We start from the raw sequence: 18354 nt of genomic DNA, 5'->3' as shown, positions 1-18354 counted from the left end.
CTATCTGTATGTCCGGAAAGTACTTTGGCCTATTTAGAAACTGATAGTGTTCTACATGCAACCTGTCTGGTTTGACATCAGGAAAACAAGCCGAGAGAATATTAAATCTCACATGGTGAGAATTAAGAGATATCAATGGACACTTTACTGGGTATTTTACTCTTAGTAGTTTTGTGGTAATAGATTGATAACTGCATTGACCAGAGTTAAGTTTATTTCTCAGTAATTGAGATTGCGTTTTACACATCAGTATTATATGCTTTTCCTTTTATAGGCAGTTTTAGGTAAGACTTCTTTTGGAGTCTGTTTTAAACAATTTAGCTCCTGAATAACCTTGCATCTTTTCTTCTAGTATGTTTCCTTTGAATTTTTTAATTCATTCAATTCATATTTTTTCCTTACACAGACTTCTGAACATATTCTGATCAGTTGGCTAATTTAACGTGTTTTTCTCTTTCTTATTTAATTTAGGGGGACACGCCAATAAACATATAGACTACTCTTTCCAAATGAGTGAGGTAAGTTAAATATATATGTATTAGCTTCCTTATAAGTCAGAATAAAAAATCAAGATAAGGTTAAGTCTTTGTACTTACCTACTTACAATACCTTCTAGTTTGTCCTCTAATTTATTCATTTTTTAGTAGCTAAAGCAAGTTCCATGTTCAATGCAGATTTAATATTGGATCTTTTCTAAATGTTATAAGGGAACAAATAGATTTTTGATTTGTTTTGAGACTCCCTGTGAAATAAACTCAGATATGCTGATCATTGATATGCAAGATACTAGTATTTGGTTAAAATTTTGCTATAATGTAATGTTAGTGTAGTCAGTGATAGCTTATTATTTTACAGTTATTAGTATGATTGGTGCTTATCTATGACTATGCTGGGATTCAACCTGAACTGCATAAACACGTTAAATAGAACAATAAATAAATTAAATACAACTTGTAAAAATACAGAATTCTTTTAACCAAAGACCTTCTTTTTTTTTTTTTTTTTTTGAGACGGAGTCTCGCTGTGTCGCCCAGGCTGGAGTGCAGTGGCGCGATCTCGGCTCACTGCAAGCTCCGCCTCCCGGGTTCACGCCATTCTCCTGCCTCAGCCTCCCGAGTAGCTGGGACTACAGGCGCCCACAACCGCGCCCGGCTAATTTTTTGTATTTTTAGTAGAGACGGGGTTTCACCGTGGTCTCGATCTCCTGACCTTGTGATCCGCCCGCCTCGGCCTCCCAAAGCGCTGGGATTACAGGCGTGAGCCACCGCGCCCGGCCCAAAGACCTTCTTATATAAATTTTAAGAAAGATACAGACAATTTATATTGCTTCTATATTGAATATAAGCATGTTAAAGGCATTTCAATGAAATGATTTTTCTGATGGCTCTAGGTGATACAGAATCCCATGTGTAGCTCTCACAGAGGTAGACGTCCTTGAATGGTTTCAGGATGTCCAGCCAGATATAAACAGGATTTAAAAAAAATTCCAGGAATGACTGAAATTTCTGCTTGGAAAACACATCCTTCTAGAATAGGTTGGTTATTTGATAGTTGGCTGGATAAGCTCATTAACAATCCTAGAAGTTACAGGGTTCCTTTAAAAGTTCAGTGACCCACTAGTCAGAATGGCTATTGTTAAAAAATCAAGAAATAACAGATGGTGGTGAGGCTATGGAGAAGAAAGAATGCTTATACACTGTTGGTGGGAGTGTACATTAGTTCAGGCATTGTGGAAGATAGTGTGGCAATTCCTCAAAGATGTAAAAATAGAAATACCATTCGACCCAGCAATCCCATTACTGGGCATATGTCCAAAGGAATAGAAATCATTCTTTTATAAAGACACATGCATGTATATGTTCATTGCAGCACTATTCACTGTAGCAAAGACATGGAATCAACCTAAATGCCCATCAGTGATAGATTGGATAAAGAAAATGTGATACATATATATATCATAAAATACTATGGAGCCATAAAAAATGACAAGATCATGTCCTTGGCAGAAATATGGATGAAGTTGAAGGCCCATTATGGTTAGCAAACTAATACAGGAACAGAAAACCAAATACCCCATGTTCTCACTTTTAAGTTGGAGATAAATTATCAGAACGCACAGATATATAGAGGGAAACGTCACACACTGGGGCCTTTTGGAGGATGGAGGGTGGAAGGAGGGAGAGGATCAGGAAAAACAACTAGTGGATATTAGGCTTAATACCTGGATGATGAAATAATCTGTACAACAGGCCCACATTACATAAGTTTATGTATGTAACAAACCTGCACTTGTATCTCTGAACTTAACAAAGAAAAGTTCAATGACCTAAATGCTGAGAGAAAAAGAATATGAGAACCAGAGGGAACTACGAAGATTATATAGGACAGTGATTTTATAGTGTAGTTTGCAGACCAATATACAAATAAGAATGAGAGTTATATGAAGAATTTCTTAAAACTGTAGACTCTTGGGCCCAAGCTGAGACTGCTAAATCGGTATCTTTGGGAATAAACTGAGGGGTTGTGACTACAAAAAAGCATTCCAGGTGATTCCTCTTGCCACTAAAGATTGAAAACCACTGTCATAAAGCAGTGTCTCCACAACTGAAGTGACATAATATGGCACAGAGTACATATTTACTGAGTAAGTGAGTGAGTCAAGAAAATTATTTGGAAATAAAGAATATGAAACGTTAAAATTTTCATGTCTTTGGAGTGGACTGAAGAAAGATTCATTTCATAAGATTGATCCAGTTTAAGTGATAACAAATATGTTGTCATTTTCAGTTTGCTCATATTAGCATAATAATAATGTGCTCCTCACAGATCTGTATAAGTATTGTTCAAGTTAACTTTAATTACAGTTCATGTTTTTTGCTTCTGTGCACCTTTCACATTTATATATGTTCCAGGAATAAGCTTCTAGAACACAAAAAGAATTTCATCGGGACATTTGTATGCTAATTTGTATCCATTTGTACATTTCAAGAACAATGGTTAGTGCATTCTTGGCTTCAAGCTCAGGTTTTCACTTGAAACAATTTTGCTCAAATTTTTAAGGCTTTATGTTTAACTTGCCAAATTTAGAAACATATTTAATTAAATTTAAATTATAATACTGCAAAAATATAACTTCTAGATTTGTTTTGTTTGCTTATTTGCTTTTAATTTTGCTTTTATAGGAAAGCAAGTAATAGCAATGGATTCAATCTTAGGAGAATAGCAGTGTCATACCAAATTCCTATTAGACTCAACTTATAGTTAGGTTTAGCATGTTTTTTTTTTTTTTTTTTCCAATATAAAGGATTTTGGAGTAAAACCAACATCTCTCTGAAACAAAGACAAAAATTGGCTGTTAATGTTTAGAATTATCAAATGGATATAGTATTGAATTAATCATTTCAAAAGTGAATACAGCTCTTCCTTCCAGAAAGATGGAGTAGAAAAAGTTTTCCCTATTCATTTTGCTACCTATGGTTAAAACTCTTGGAAACTCTGTATAAAACAAACATAAGGCGGCTTTGAAAGTCAAAAATAAGAAGGCAGAGCAGCTAGCAACCTCAAGACTCAAAAAGTTTGCTCTTTGCTTGACATATTGCAGAAGAGGTGAGGGAGAAGCCAGCAGTCCAGAAATGCTAAGTGACACAAACAAATAAAACCTCAAAAAATGTCTACTATCTCTAGCCAATGGAACAGGAAAAGAGTCAACTAGAAATAGAGTAAACTTTTAGTCAATAACTGCTCTATTACAGCCAAACACCACAGAAAAATACTGTGGCCCTACACCAACATTTATACTATAGCTCAAGTGGGGAGACTAGACTGTCCCCCCCACCTGTTGGCAACAAAGTGCCATAACTCCCTGTTTTGTGTCAGAAGAGGCTGACTGGGGAGCCAGGACTTTCATTTCCCCTGGGGGATAACACATCCCTTCCCCCTACACCCCTGCATGGTGTTAATGGAGTCCATGGGGGAAGCCTGAACTTCTACTATCACAAGTGGTACTAAGATGCCACAACCCTTCTCTGATGGGGTGGTGACAGAGGTGGCCTGATGGAGACTCAGGAATTTCACCACCACCTGGAGGTAAAGAAGTCGCTTCCACCCCACACTCTACCATGGTGTGGAGATGATAGAGGTCACTTGGGAGCAGTAATGAGGTACCCTTACCTTTCTCAGCAAGATTGGGATCATTGAAGGTCTAGTGATAAGTTTGAACTTCCACCCCCACCCAGCAACAATGAGAATCCTTTCATCAGTACTCATTTCATCAATACTCCTCAATACTCATTTCATCAATACTCAATACTCTACACAGAGGCAGAGAGAGGAATCTGGACTTCTACCTCCACTGTGTAGTGAGGCATCACCCTGCTTAACTCAACAGAGTGGTGTCAGAGAAGCCTTGCTAAAACAGAAGATTTAAATAACATCCAGGGTCTCATCATACCTAAAAGTTCACATTTCTGGAGAAAATCACTCATAATACTAAGAACTAGAAAAATCTCTATATGAATAGGAAAAGACAGTAAACAGGGCCAATGATGAGGTGACAGCAAAAAACAGAAGTTACAAAGAAGAACAAGATGGACATTTTTAGAATTGAAAAATAGAATAACTTAAAAAAAAATCTCAGCTAAATGGAGCCGCTAGAGGTAGAATCATTGAATTTGAAGATAAAAAAGTAGAAATTACCCAATCCAAATTGCATAGAGAAATAGATTGAGAAAAGAAAATGAACAGAGTCTCAGGGACCTGTGGGACTGTAACAAAAGATCCCACGTTTGTCTCATTGGAGTGCTAAGAGAGGAGGAAGAGAGGGAGCTAAAAAAACCAAAAAACAATAACAAATAAACACACAAAGAAACAGGATAACATTTATTTGTCAAAAGATATAAACTTACAGATTCAAAAAGCTGAAGGAACCGTAATCAGGATAAACTCAAAGAAATTCAGAAATTCACATGAATCAAACTAAAACTAGTTTTGAATACTAGAAAATGAACCAATCTTGAAGGTAGTGAGAGAGGCACATCACTTTAACTATAGGGGAAACATAATTAAAATGATAGCAGATTTTTTGTCATAAACTAGACTGGCTAAAGAAGTTGTACGAAATTTTTCCAATGCCCCCCAAAAATATCAATCCAGAATTCTATAGCTGTATTAGTCTGTTTTAATACTGCTAAAAGATGCTACCTAACACTGGGTAATTTATCAAGGAAAGGGGTTTAATTAACTCATGGTTCCTTAGGAAACACATAATCATGGCAGAAAGCAAAGGGGAAGGAGGCACCTTCTTCACCAGGCAGCAGGAGAGAGAGACAGTGTGCACAGGAAACTGGCACTGCCTGCATGATCTAATCACCTCCCACCAGATTCCTCCCTCAACACATGGGATTATAAAAATTTGAGATGAGATTTGGGTGGGGACACAGAGCCAAATCATATCATTCTGCCCGTGGTCCCTCTCAGATCTCATGTTCTTTTCAAATTTCAAAACCCATTGTGACTTCCCAATAGTTCCCTAAAATCTTAACTCATTCCAACATTAACCCAAAGTCCAAGTCCAAACTCTCATCTGAGGCTAGGCAGGTCCCTTCTGCCTGTGAGCCTGTAAAAGCAAAAGCAAGTTAGTTACTTCCAAGATACAATGAGGGTACAGGCATTGGGTAAATGTTCCCATTCAAAATGGGAGAAATTGGCCAAAACAAAGGGGCCATAGGCCTTTTTCAAGTTCAAAACCAGGTAGGGCAGTCATTAAATCTTAAAGCTCCAAAATCTCCTTTGACTCGTTGTCTCATATCCAGGGGATACTGTTGCAAGGGGTGGGTTCCCACAGACCTGTGCAGCTCCGCTCCTATGGCTCTGCAGGGACATCCCCTGTGGCTCTTTTCATAGGCTGGCCTTGAGTGTCTGTGGCATTTCCAGACACGTGATGCAAGCTGTGGGTAGATTTACCTTTCTGGAATCTGGAGGGTGGTGGTCCTCTTCACACAGCACCATTAGACAGTGCCCCATTGTGGATACTGTGTGAGGGCTCTAATCCCACATTTCCCCTCTGCATTGTCCTAGTAGAGGTTCTCCATGAGGACTGTGCTCCTGCAGCAGGCTTCTGCTGGGGCATCCAGGTGTTTTTATAAATCCTCTGAAATTTAGGCAGAGGCTCCCAGAGCTTAACTCTTGTCTTCTGCACACCTGCAGGGCCAGCACCACATGAAAGCTGCCAGGCCTTGGGGCTTGCACCCCCTGATGCAATGGCCTGAGTTGTATGTTCACCCTTTTTAGCCATGGCTGGAGCTGGAGTGGCTGGGATGTAGGGCACCCAGTTTTCTAAACTGTTTTATAGTCAAATTAAAAAATTTAACTGTCTGTTGTGGTTCTCTATATATGCAGATAAATATTTAATACAAGTGTATTATAAACAAAGAAGTTTTGGGGCTGTAAAGGTAATTAAGGATTTTCTATTTCAGTTGACTAGTAAAGTATGTACACATCTAGACTGTGATAAATTTATATATATATTATGTAATATCAAGAGCAACCATTTAAAAAACTATACAATGAAATGTACTCAAATAAAATTATAAAAAATGTTCCAGTAACCCACATAAATTCCTGAAAAATAAAACAGAAACATAGACATAGGGAATAAACCAAAAACAAAAAAGATAAAATGGCACAATTAATTCCTAATACATCAGGAATGTCATGAAATGTAAATGGTCTAAGCATACCAATTAAAAGACAGATTTGCAAAGTGGAGTAAAAACATGATAATAAATGCATCAAAAAAACTACATTATCACAATAAATTTATACAAACATTAATTATAATAAAGGAGTGCTACATTAATATATGTAAAGAATACTTTAGAGAAAATAAAATTACCAGGACATAGTGGGACGTTAATTATGATAAAAGGGTCTATCCAATAAGAACCTATAGCAGTACTAAAGGAGCATGCACAAAATAACAGCATCATAATATGTTAATCAAAAACTAATAAAAAAGAAAGAAGTATTACACAAAATCTGTAATTATAACTAATTATAACTGGATACCTCAGTATCCCTATAGATGGAACAACTAAATAGAAAACCAGCAAGGACATGGATAAACTCAACATCATCAACCAATAGGATATCACTTATATTTATAGACTACTCCACCTAACAACAGTAGAATATTTCAAGTGATGAAAGAATATATACTGTATTAATTTGTTTTCACACTGCTACAAAGAACTACCTGAGACTGGTTAATTTATGAATAAAAGAAGTTTAATTGACTCACAGTTCCACAGGCCTAACAGGGAGCATGATTGGAAGGCCTCAGGAAACACGATTATGGCAGATGGCGAAGGGGAAGCAACCATGTCTTTACCATGACAGAGAAGGAGAGAGAGAGAGAGCAAGGGAGGAAGTGCCACACTTTTAAACCATCAGATCTCATGAGGACTCACTCACTATCATGAGAAAAGCATGGGGGACACCATCCCCATGATCCAATTACCTCCTACCAGGTCCCTCTCCTGACACATGGGTATTACAATTCTAGATGAGATTAGGGTTGGGACACAGAATCAAACCATATTATATACCAAGATAGACTATATCCTGGGCCATAAAACAAACCTCAACAAATTTGAAAGAATTGAAATCATACAGAGTATGTTTTCTGATCACAATAGAATAAAGTTAGAAATGTAACAGGAGCATGTACAACTTCTAAATAATCTAGAGGGTCAAAGAAGTTCTCAAGGAGAGGGGTGGGGGACAAATAAAATTGAACTAAATAAAAGGGAAATTGGAACATATCATCATTTGAAAGATGTAGCCAAAGCAGTAATGAGAAGGAAATTTGTAGCAATAAATGTTTATATTAGTAAGGAGGAGAAGTCTCAAATATGTAATAAGCTTCCAACTTAAGAAAATAGAGGCCGGGAGCGGTGGCTTACACCTGTAATCCCTGCACTTCGGGAGGCCAAGGCGGGTGGATCACCTGAGGTCAGGAGTTCAAGACCAGCCTGTCCAACATGTTAAAACCCTGTCTCTACTAAAAATATAACAAATTAACCAGGCATGGTGGCAGATGCCTGTAATCAAAGCTACTCCAGAGGCTGAGGCAGGAGAATCACTTGAAACCAGGAGGCAGTGGTTGCAGTGAGCTGAGATCACGCCATTGCACTCCAGCCTGCGCAACAAGAGTGAAACTCTGTCTCTAAATAAATAAATAAATAAATAAATAGGAAAGTAGAGCAAAACAAGCCCAAAGCAAGTAGAATAAGGAAATAATAATAAAAGCAATTGAAAACCAGAAAGTATTAGAGACAATAATTGAAACCAAAAGCTGTTTCTTTGGAAAGATACATAAAATTGGCAAACCTCTAGCCAGACTGGCAGAAAGGGGGTTGGGCTGGGACATACATAACCAATATCAGGAATAAAACAGGACATATCAATATGGACTCTGTAGATACCAAAAAGATAATAAAGGAATACTACTAACAACTCTACACACATAAATTTGACAACTAAGATGAAATGGACCAATTACTCAAGAAGCACAAACTACTATAATCCACTCAACATTAAAACAATAATTTGAATAGCCCTGTAGCTACTAAGTAAACTGAATGTGTAATTTTTAAATTCTCCTAAAAGGCATCTCCAGGCTTAAATGGTCTCATTGGAGAATTCTACCAAATGTTTAAAGAAGAATTAACATTAATTTTATACAATATCTTCCAGAAAATAGAAGAAAAACAGATGCTTCTCAATTCATGTCAGAGCCCTACTTTACTTTGGTACCAAAAGAGACAGACAGTTAAAAACAAAACAAAACAAAACAAAAAAACAAAACTACAAATTTTATCTCTCATGTATGCAGAAACAAAAATCCTTAGTAAAATATTAGCAAATAAAATTCAGTAATATAAAAATAATTATGCAACATGGCCAGGTGGGGTTTACTGTATCGATGTAAGGCTCCATTCATTTGTGTGTGTGTGTGGGAAGGGACAGAGTTTTGCTCTGTCACCCAGGCTGGAGTGGAGTGGTGCGATCTTGGCTCACTGCAACCTCCACCTCCCAGGTTTAAGCGATTCTCCTTCCTCTCCCAAGAAGCTGGAACTACAGGTTCCACCACACCTGGCTAATATTTATAATTTTAGTAGAGATGGGGTTTCACCACATTAGTCAGGCTGGTCTCGAACTCCTGACCTCAAGTGATCCACCTACCTTGGCCTCCCTAAGTGCTGAGATTACAGGCATGAGCTACTGCGCCTGGTCTCCATTCATTTTTTTGAAAAACAATTGACATAATTCACCAAATGCTAAAGAATAAAAATCATGTGATTTTTATTAGAAAATTATATTGTCAAAATTTAACTTCCGTTTATTAAAAACAAACACAAACTCTCAGAAAATCAATAATAGAGAGGAACTACTTTAACCTGATAAGGGGCATCCACACAACACTTACACTAATAGTATACTTAATAGTAAAAGACTGAATACTTTCTTCCTAAGATCAGGAACAAGGCAAAATGTCCTCACTTACCCTTCTCATTAAATATAGTACTGACAGTTACTGCAATAAGACAAGAAAATAAAAGGAAAGGTATGCGGATCAGAAAGGGACAAATAAAACTCTCCCCATTTCCAGGTGACATGACAAAATACATAGAAAATCCCAAGAAATCTACAAAATTAAAGACAAAAACAAAATTTCCTACAACTGAGTTTAAGAAGGTTGTAATAAATGAGAAAATTATATAGAAATTAGTTATATTTCTATATACTAGTAATAAGAATGTGGAAACTCAAATTGGTATATAAGTTAAAATGTCTGTATGACATTTCATAGACATAGGCAAGATTATTCAGAAAATTTTATGGAAATATAAAGGAAGTAGAAGAGAAAATGATTGTGAAAAAAAGAAGAAAGTGGGAGAAAACCCTCTATCTCATTTTAAGACTTGTTTTTTAGCTGCAGTCTAATGAAGACTGTGTGATATTTGGAGAAGGATAGGCATGTAGATTAATGAAATAGAATAGAGATCCCAGAAATAGTCCCACACAAGTACAGCCAAATGATTTTGGACAAATATGCAAAAGCAATTCAATGGAACAAACAGTCTGGAACATTTGTATATTCGTAGGCAAACTTATGAACTTAACCTAATTTTATAACTTATACAAAAATTAATTCAACATTGATCATAGACTAAATGTAAAACATAAAACTATACAATTTTATGAAGAAAAAATGGATCAAACTGTTTGGAGATTAGGTCTTGGTGAAGAGTTTGTAGTCATTTCATATCTGCAAACAAAAACAGTAACGAAAAGCATTGATAAATTGGAGTTTATCAAATGTAAGAATTCTTGTTCTGTGAAAGATCCTATTATGATGATGAGCAGACAGGCTACAGACTGGGATAAATATTTGCATATCCTATATCAGACAAAGGACTTATATCTGTGATTTTTAAAGAACCCATACAATTTAAATATTTTACACAAAAAATCTGCCCAATTAGAAAGTGGGCAAAAAACATGTTGAGATCTTTCACTAAACAGGAAATATGATGGCAAATAAACATATGAAAAGAACTTCAATATCACTAGCCACTAAGAAATGCAAAATAAAATCTAAGTAGATATCAGTATATGCCTATTAGAAGAGCTAAAATATAAAATAGTGACAATACAACTTACTGGTAAGGGTGCAAAGAAACTAGATCTCTCATACATTGCTGGTGAAATATAAAGTGATACAGTCATTCTGGAAAACTGTTGGGCAGTTTCTTAAAAACCTAAATTGTAATTTTCATGTCAGTTAGGTAATCATATTCTTGGGGATTTATCTGGCAGAAATGTAAAAATATATTCACCCGCAAAACCTAAACACAGATATTCATAGCAGCTTTATTTGTAGTAGCCAAAACTGGAAATAACCTAAATGTCCTATAGCAGGTGAATAGTTAAAGTGTGGCACAATCGTATCATGTAAAACTACCCATCAGTAAAAAGGAATGAACTATTAATAAACACAACTTGGATAGATCTCCAGGACATTATGCTAAGTGGAAAAAAAATCTTAAAGGAACACATATGTTATGATTCCATTTTTATGACACTCCTGAAATGACAGTATACAGATGGAGAACAAATTAGTGATTTCTAGGGACTTGGATGTTGAGGGGAAGGAAAATGGACATAAATTTAAAAAGGTGGTATGAGGGAGATCTTTGTGGATGAAATAGCTCTATACCTTGACAGGGCTGAGTCTTACCCAAACTTACCAATGTGACAAAATTACTTTCAACTATACAGACACATTACTCGTGTCAACTTCCTGATTATTATATTTTACTATGGTTATGTAAGATGAAAATAACCATTGGAGGAGACTGGGTAGGGGTTACATGGGATCTCTGTGTATTATTTTGGCAAATTCCTGTGAAGCTATAGTTATTGCAAAATAAAAAGTTAAAAAAAGTGAATACAACTTATTTCGCTTTCCTCAATGCTAAATTATATTTTTTCTGACACTCAAATGCAATAAAAACAGGCTCTACACATTGCAGTCATTTGTTTTTCACCCCATCTATGGACACGAGCCAGGCAATTTTCAAAAAAATAAGTATTATAGCATATTCATTCAACTATTGGATTGAGGCAGAATTGACTAGAAATCAATGGATTTTGTCCAGCAACAAATTTATAGATATTATGAATGTTTAGGCTTTTACAAGACAGAAGAATATGTAGGAATTCTAGGTTCATTATTTCAAAATTATTTTATACTTTGAAAGGGTCTTCTGTACTTTCATGATTGCTTAAATATTTAAAGAGCTATTCTAGTTTTACCTCTGATTTACAATTAGTATGAGTCCATCATTGGACATTGTTACAATCTTTTTGGAAATCAGAAAATGCATGTGAATTAAACATGTATCACATTATTAACATACTTATTATATGATTACTCAATAGTAACAAACATTAATTTTAAAAAGCCAAAATTTATTGAGAACTTCCCTTGTATTATTTAATCTCACTGTATGGAAGTTATGGTTTGGAGAGGTTAACTTGCTCAAGTTTACAAATGTAATCAGTTTTACATACATATTTAATGGGTTTTATATAATTGAAGAAAAAAGTTATGAGGCAAACTGAAACTATATAAATTGTTTTATTGTTATATCTCCTATGTTTTGAAGCTGGGATTCTGAACACAGGTAATCTGATTCTAAAGCTCCTTATTCACTGTTTAATATTTCTTTAAGAATGCTGTTTTAAGAATTGTGTCTGAAAGTACATCAAGGATTCTCGTTTTGCTTAAGACTAAGCTTGGTAAGAAATGAGACAATGACATACTCAGCAAAATAGTTATTTTATTTTACATTCTGCAAAGTGAAGTTATAACGATGTCTTTTGATTGGAAATCAGAGCAAAGATTTTTCCTAAAGGGAGAGCTTGTAAAGTGACTAGCCTGGTTGCTTTTGAATATATGGTTTTCTTCTATCCTTCTGTAAGCAAAACAACTAACATTTCTCTAGGATAATTGGAAAAACTTATCAGGAGTCAATATAAATGAAGCTATAATAAATTTATTTATTGTCTTAGTAGAAATATAGCTGCACAGTATATTTTTAGAGGCCACTATTTCAGAATTAAGTGATCAAGATGCTTGTTAACTTCATTTGCTATCTGTTGTATTTAAACAAGCTAGTGGAATTCATTCAAGGTCCACAAGTAGATATAATCACATATAAGTGGATTCTAATTATAACTGTATTTTAGGCCTGTATTTACTCACAGATTCTCAGTCTTCCCACTCCCTCCCCCCCACCGTTTCAGTATTACTTTAGTACAATAGATTGCATTATCTTGTAATTTATATTAAATATAGTAGTATGAAAATTGTATGTTTTCAAAATTATCTTTCATTCTCTTTTAAAGAACACAGAGAAATTACTGCCTTTTGCCACATTCTGTTACTTTACTTTTGTAGCACTGGGTATATTTCCAAGGTTCTCTTTGAGTATGTTTTAAATATGTCTGTTGCACATTTTATCTGCTATTTTGAAAACTGATTTGCCCAGCATTATTTGGGTGTAATGAGATACTGATTGTGATTTTTCCAAGAATAAGGTAAGTGAATTCCAATCTGGACATGAATTTCCAATCATTTCTGTTAGTTGCTGTCTCTCCATATCTACCTGTCACTAGAGACTGCTGAGAAGTGATTGGGTGTTATCTCAGGTCTGTGTCCTGTGGTGTGTGGACCATCATGTAACCTGAGGAATTGGGAATCTACCCAATACACAGAGGGAGGCATCCCTATTGTGTTAATTATAAGTGGTTTATGTGTATTTTTATACATGTATGGCTTTTTTTGGAGGAGTTATAAATGCAAATTCTTAAGAATCCTGATGGTGTATTTTCCAAGGTATTCCCTTTAATGATTTCAAATAATTGTTGAAGGGCGTAAAATAGCCGATTAATTCTGCCCTTCCTGTTGGTCCTGTTCAGGATGCAGCATCATAAAAAGATTAGACCTCCTTGTTATTTCTCAGTAATGTAGTAGTTCTTAACCATTTCTTGTATCTGATTTTTTTTTATGATTTGAGAAAGCTACCTCCCAAATACTGCTTCTCTCTGAAGCTCACTGTCTGTCCTCACTGCACAGACAAACACACCCTGCCCCACAGACACATTTACAGATACATAGGACACATACATGGACACACATGCCTATGTATACATATATATATATATATATATATATATATATATATATATATATGCCTACAGTTTTGCATATTATTTAACATGGTTCCAGATTAAGTGTTTCTGCATAGAGATTACAGAGTTTTTGTTACTGAAATGTAAAAGTTCCCTTTGCTCCACCTGCACTATTAATAATAACATTATATCTTCCCTGGTACTGTTAGCAGAGCCTGAGCAGCAGAGAGACCAGCTTTCTCATCAATGAAGAAACAACGGTAAGCAACAACCAGTACTATCCTTTCTTGCATGGACACAGATGGGGCATTTTTTGTAGTCTGCAATGGTGATGCTCTTTTCCAGTTCAGTTATTTGACATGCTGTCATACATGGTATTTGATAATGTATTACTTTAGGAAAAAAAAATCAGTTTCTTTGAGGGGGAAAACACATCAGACATATCAATAAGAATGACACACTAAGTATAACACTTTGCTTGGATTTTATTTTTTCTATGAGAAAATGAAGAGTCTAAGAGGTGTAATGGCTTGACCAGTGTTATCAATATGTTTAAGAGGCTGATGCTTGACTAGCACTCAAGTTTCTGAGGCTTAGTTCAGTATTCTTTCTCCATTGCATCACTCTTCTTGTCTCTAAGTACATGCCTGCAGATAATCATGAAAAATTACAATTCATTTAAAAATCAAACTTAAATGTCAATTTAAAGGCTGGTAAAGAGACCCGAACATTTTCATTAGTTGCCTAGTAAGTAAAAAATTCCATTTGGGAAGATAGGGAAATAGAGTTATATTCTTATACTGATAATTTTAGCAAGGATGATAGTTTGCTTTTCACTAGGGTACTAATCTTTAGTGTTCTGGAATGAGGATTGTGATATTGATCAAATTAAAACAATTGAAATGTTGTTGGTTTGTTTTCTTTTTTAATTTATTTTTACTTTTTTTTTTTTTAACTACATATAGCATTTTTACATGATTCCAAAGTTGAAATCTACAGATCAGATAACATTTAGATGAGCCTAAAGCTTATACAATTTTGGTATCACTCTTTAAGAAACATATGGAAAAATATTTTACTTTAAAACATTGACGAAAATATTTTATCATGAGAACACATTGTTAGAGTCCTTCCTAAACCCTTGGAAGGGGCAGATGCAAGTAAGATGCCCTGAAGATCATACTTTACTAGCTTGAAGGTAAATCTATCTTAGGTTAAAAATATGAAACAAAGTGTTTTCAGAGAAATCTTTCTTCTTTGTCCTCTCAGTCTTTTTGTATAATAGTTACCATTTTTGTTTGGTTTATTTTTCCAATGCTATTACAAATGCTGCTAAAATGAATACTCTTGGGAATTAGTCTTATAATATTTTGGTCATTTTATTTTTCTACATGGAATTCATTTATCAGAGAATAAAGGTATATGTAATTTGTAATTTTCAAGTATGTTGCCAAATTCCCCTGCCTTTTGTGTTTGTAAAAACCTATGAGAGTGCCTGTTTCCCACAACCCTATCAGCAGTGTGTTGTTACACTTCTAGATTCTTGCCTGTCTCATGGTAGTGAGATAGATAATGGCTATTGGGAGCTATTTCACTTAGCACAGTTCTTAGTATCATTTAAAATTGCATTTCTCACAACATATGTGAGATATTCATCTTTTTCTGCATTGAGTGGTCATTTAAATTTATTTTGCTAGATCACTCTGTTCATATATCTTGTCCATTTGCTGTCAGAGTTTTCTTTTTACTCTTGATTTTTTTGGAGCTCTTTACATATTTATTGTTATCTCCTTGCCTGTGACAGAAGTTGCAGATACTTTCCCCAAATATGTTAAATACATATAATTTAATTTTTAAATTCTAAATGACTTTAAAATGATGTATGGTATTTGATTCACTAATGTTGACATTGTCTTTGATTAAATAGTAATTTGTTTAACAGTAGGCTTCTTTTTAAAAATACACTTTATTTTAATATCGTTTTATATTTTATTATAAAGAAAATATAAACAGAGTTTCTTATACCCCACACTCATTTTCTCCTATTATTAGAATCTTACATTAGTATGGTACATTTGTAACAATAAACCTATATTGGTGCATTATTATCAAATAAAGTTCATGCTTTATCCAGATTTCCTTAGTTTTCCCCTAAGATCCTTTTCCTATTCCAATATCTCATTGAGGATGCAGCATTGCATTTAGTAGTCATGTCTCCTCAGGCTCCTCTTGGTTGTGACAGTTTCATGTACTTTTGGTTTTTATATCCTTCACAGCTTTGACAAGGAGTACTGGTCAGGTGTTTTGTAGAATGTCCTTCAATTGGGACTTTCCTGATTTTTTTTTTTTTTTATGATTAGACTTGGATTATGTGTTTTTGGAGGAAGATAATAGAAGTGTCGTTCTCTTCATGTCATATCAAGGGTATATTCTGTCAACATGACTTAATCACCCTTAATGTTTTAACCTTGATTACCTGGCTTGAAGTAACGTTTAACAGATTTCTTCACTGTAAAGTTACTCTTTTGTTTTTTTCTCCCTTTCCATACTGCATTCTTCGGATGAAAGTCACTATTTGCAGCCTACACAAAAAGATTGGGATTATGCTCTCACTCCTTATAGGTGAATCCATTATTTGGAATTGTTTTTTGTGTGTGGGAGATCTTTCTTCCTTTCTTTTTGTCAGTATGTACTTCTGGATATTTATTTTATGCTTTATGTTATAAACCAGTTATAAACCAAATACTACTTTATTTTCTTGCTCAAATTGTTCTAGCTTTGTCTATTGGAAGTTGTTTTTTTTTTTTTTTTTTTTTTTTTGTGACAACGTCTTGCTCTGTTGCCCAGACTGGAGTCCAGTGGCATGATCATAGCTCACTGTGGCCTTAGACTCCTGGGCTCAAGTAATCCTCTCACCTTGGCCTCCCTGAGATTACAGGAGTATACCACCACACCCAGCTAATTATTATTATTATTATTATTATTATTTTGAAAATTGGATCTCACTGTGTTGGTCACGCTGCTCTCAAATTTCTGGGCTCAAGCAGTCTTCCCATCTCAGCTTTCTGAGTGGTTGGAATTACAAGACATAAGGCATATCACTTGGCCAGGAGCTTTTCAGTTGACTCCTGTATTCCCTGGGCATACCCCTATTGTTGTGCTTAGTTTTGTTTTGAGTATTTTCCTACTTTCTGACAAGATGCTCCAAGCTCATCTGGTACATTTCCTGCCTCAGTCCTAGAATCAACTGTGTGCCCAAGGAATGTTTTTTTTTTTTTTTTCTTTTCTATCATAGAAATATCACAAAAGAAAAATCTGTATAAATCAGGGTCCTGTTAGGCCTACTCAGTGTAGGATAATTTAAGAAGGACTTCATAAAAACTTTTATAAAAATGGAGTGTAAGGGAATCTCTGTATATATAGGTCTAGTAATCTTGAATTTATTAAAATCCATAGAACTGAAGGGAATAGTGTAAGGAGCACTTATTGGAACCCAAAAGGAAAAAGTCATATACCAAAGACATTATCAGGGGGCACAATGACCTTTAGTGAGGGGACACAGCCTTCCTGAATTCAACCTTAGGAAGGAAAACACTATCTATTCTTTCCAATCATTCGTGAGAACCAAGAGGTCAAGGGAGCTCTTTGGCACAGGACAAAAGCAGGGTGGAGAGGAGTGGAGAGCGAATGTGCTGGGATAAACCAACGGAATATCACTGGATATGTTTTTGGGTAAAAAAATAGAGTCTTGCGGTTTCTACTGTGATTATTATGACAGAAACTCAATATCAATTATTTTATAAATATAGAATAATTAATGTAATTTAAAATTCTATTTGAAATAAAATAGTGAAAAGTGGATGAGTACCTAAATAGTTACACAGATTGTGAGTATAGAAAGGTCAGTAAAGCCACTGAATGAAATATAGCAAGATGGAAACTATTATGCTTAAGATAACCTATCTTAAAGTGACTACTATACGGGACTGGACAGAATAGTTAGGTAAGTATTTAGAGTTTAGTAAGCAAAGAATGGGAATTGAAAAGATACACTAAAATTTGCTTAAATAATGACAGATATGCAATTAGCAGATTTTGAAGGAGTATGGGCCTTGTTAACCTCAAGGATGATATTCCAAATATTTAATAACTGATATGGCATAGGCACAAACCAATCAGAAGGGGCCTTTGAGTAAAATGACAAGAAGCAATTAGTGTGAATATTAGCACAGTATTTATAATTGATATGTGAATATATTTAGATATTATCACCTTATGATACAGTCATTAATTCAGTCTCCTAGTGATTTCATCCAGTTTCATGGCTTTAAATACAATTGATATGCCATCTCAATTCTCAAATTTAAGTTTCGAGTGTAGTCATTTCTCCTCAACTTCAGTTTTAAATATCCAAATGCTTTCTTATTATATGCATGTGGATGTCTGAAAGATATCTCAAGATTAATATGTCCAAAATGTAATTCTTGATCTTCCCCTACCAAAAAGCCTGTTTGTCTGAAGTCTTTTCCATCTCAGCAACAACACGCAATATATTCTTTTCATTGCTCAAGTCCGAAATTAAAAAAAAAAAGG

The 18354-nt window shown here is 35.0% G+C and overlaps 1 protein-coding gene across 7 annotated transcripts in view; it reads left to right on the top strand.

Annotated features, from left to right (window-relative positions):
• Positions 1-18354, top strand: part of LOC105487018 (anoctamin 5) — a 99945-nt gene that overhangs the window by 11430 nt on the left and 70161 nt on the right. For 5 of the 7 annotated variants that reach the window (XM_011750285.3, XM_071074960.1, XM_011750283.2 and 2 more), the window contains exons 2-3: positions 472-518; positions 13971-14021. In XM_011750285.3, the coding sequence (XP_011748587.1) occupies positions 510-518; positions 13971-14021 (60 nt within the window). In that variant the 5' untranslated portion in view covers positions 472-509. The remainder of the gene's footprint in view (positions 1-471; positions 519-13970; positions 14022-18354) is intronic. The other 2 variants (XM_071074961.1, XM_011750284.2) reach the window with 1 other exon arrangement.

This window comes from Macaca nemestrina, chromosome 12, assembly GCF_043159975.1.
Source record: "Macaca nemestrina isolate mMacNem1 chromosome 12, mMacNem.hap1, whole genome shotgun sequence".
Lineage (NCBI taxonomy): Eukaryota > Metazoa > Chordata > Mammalia > Primates > Cercopithecidae > Macaca > Macaca nemestrina.
Note: the sequence above shows the minus strand (reverse complement) of the source record. Positions and strands in the feature narration are given on the sequence as shown.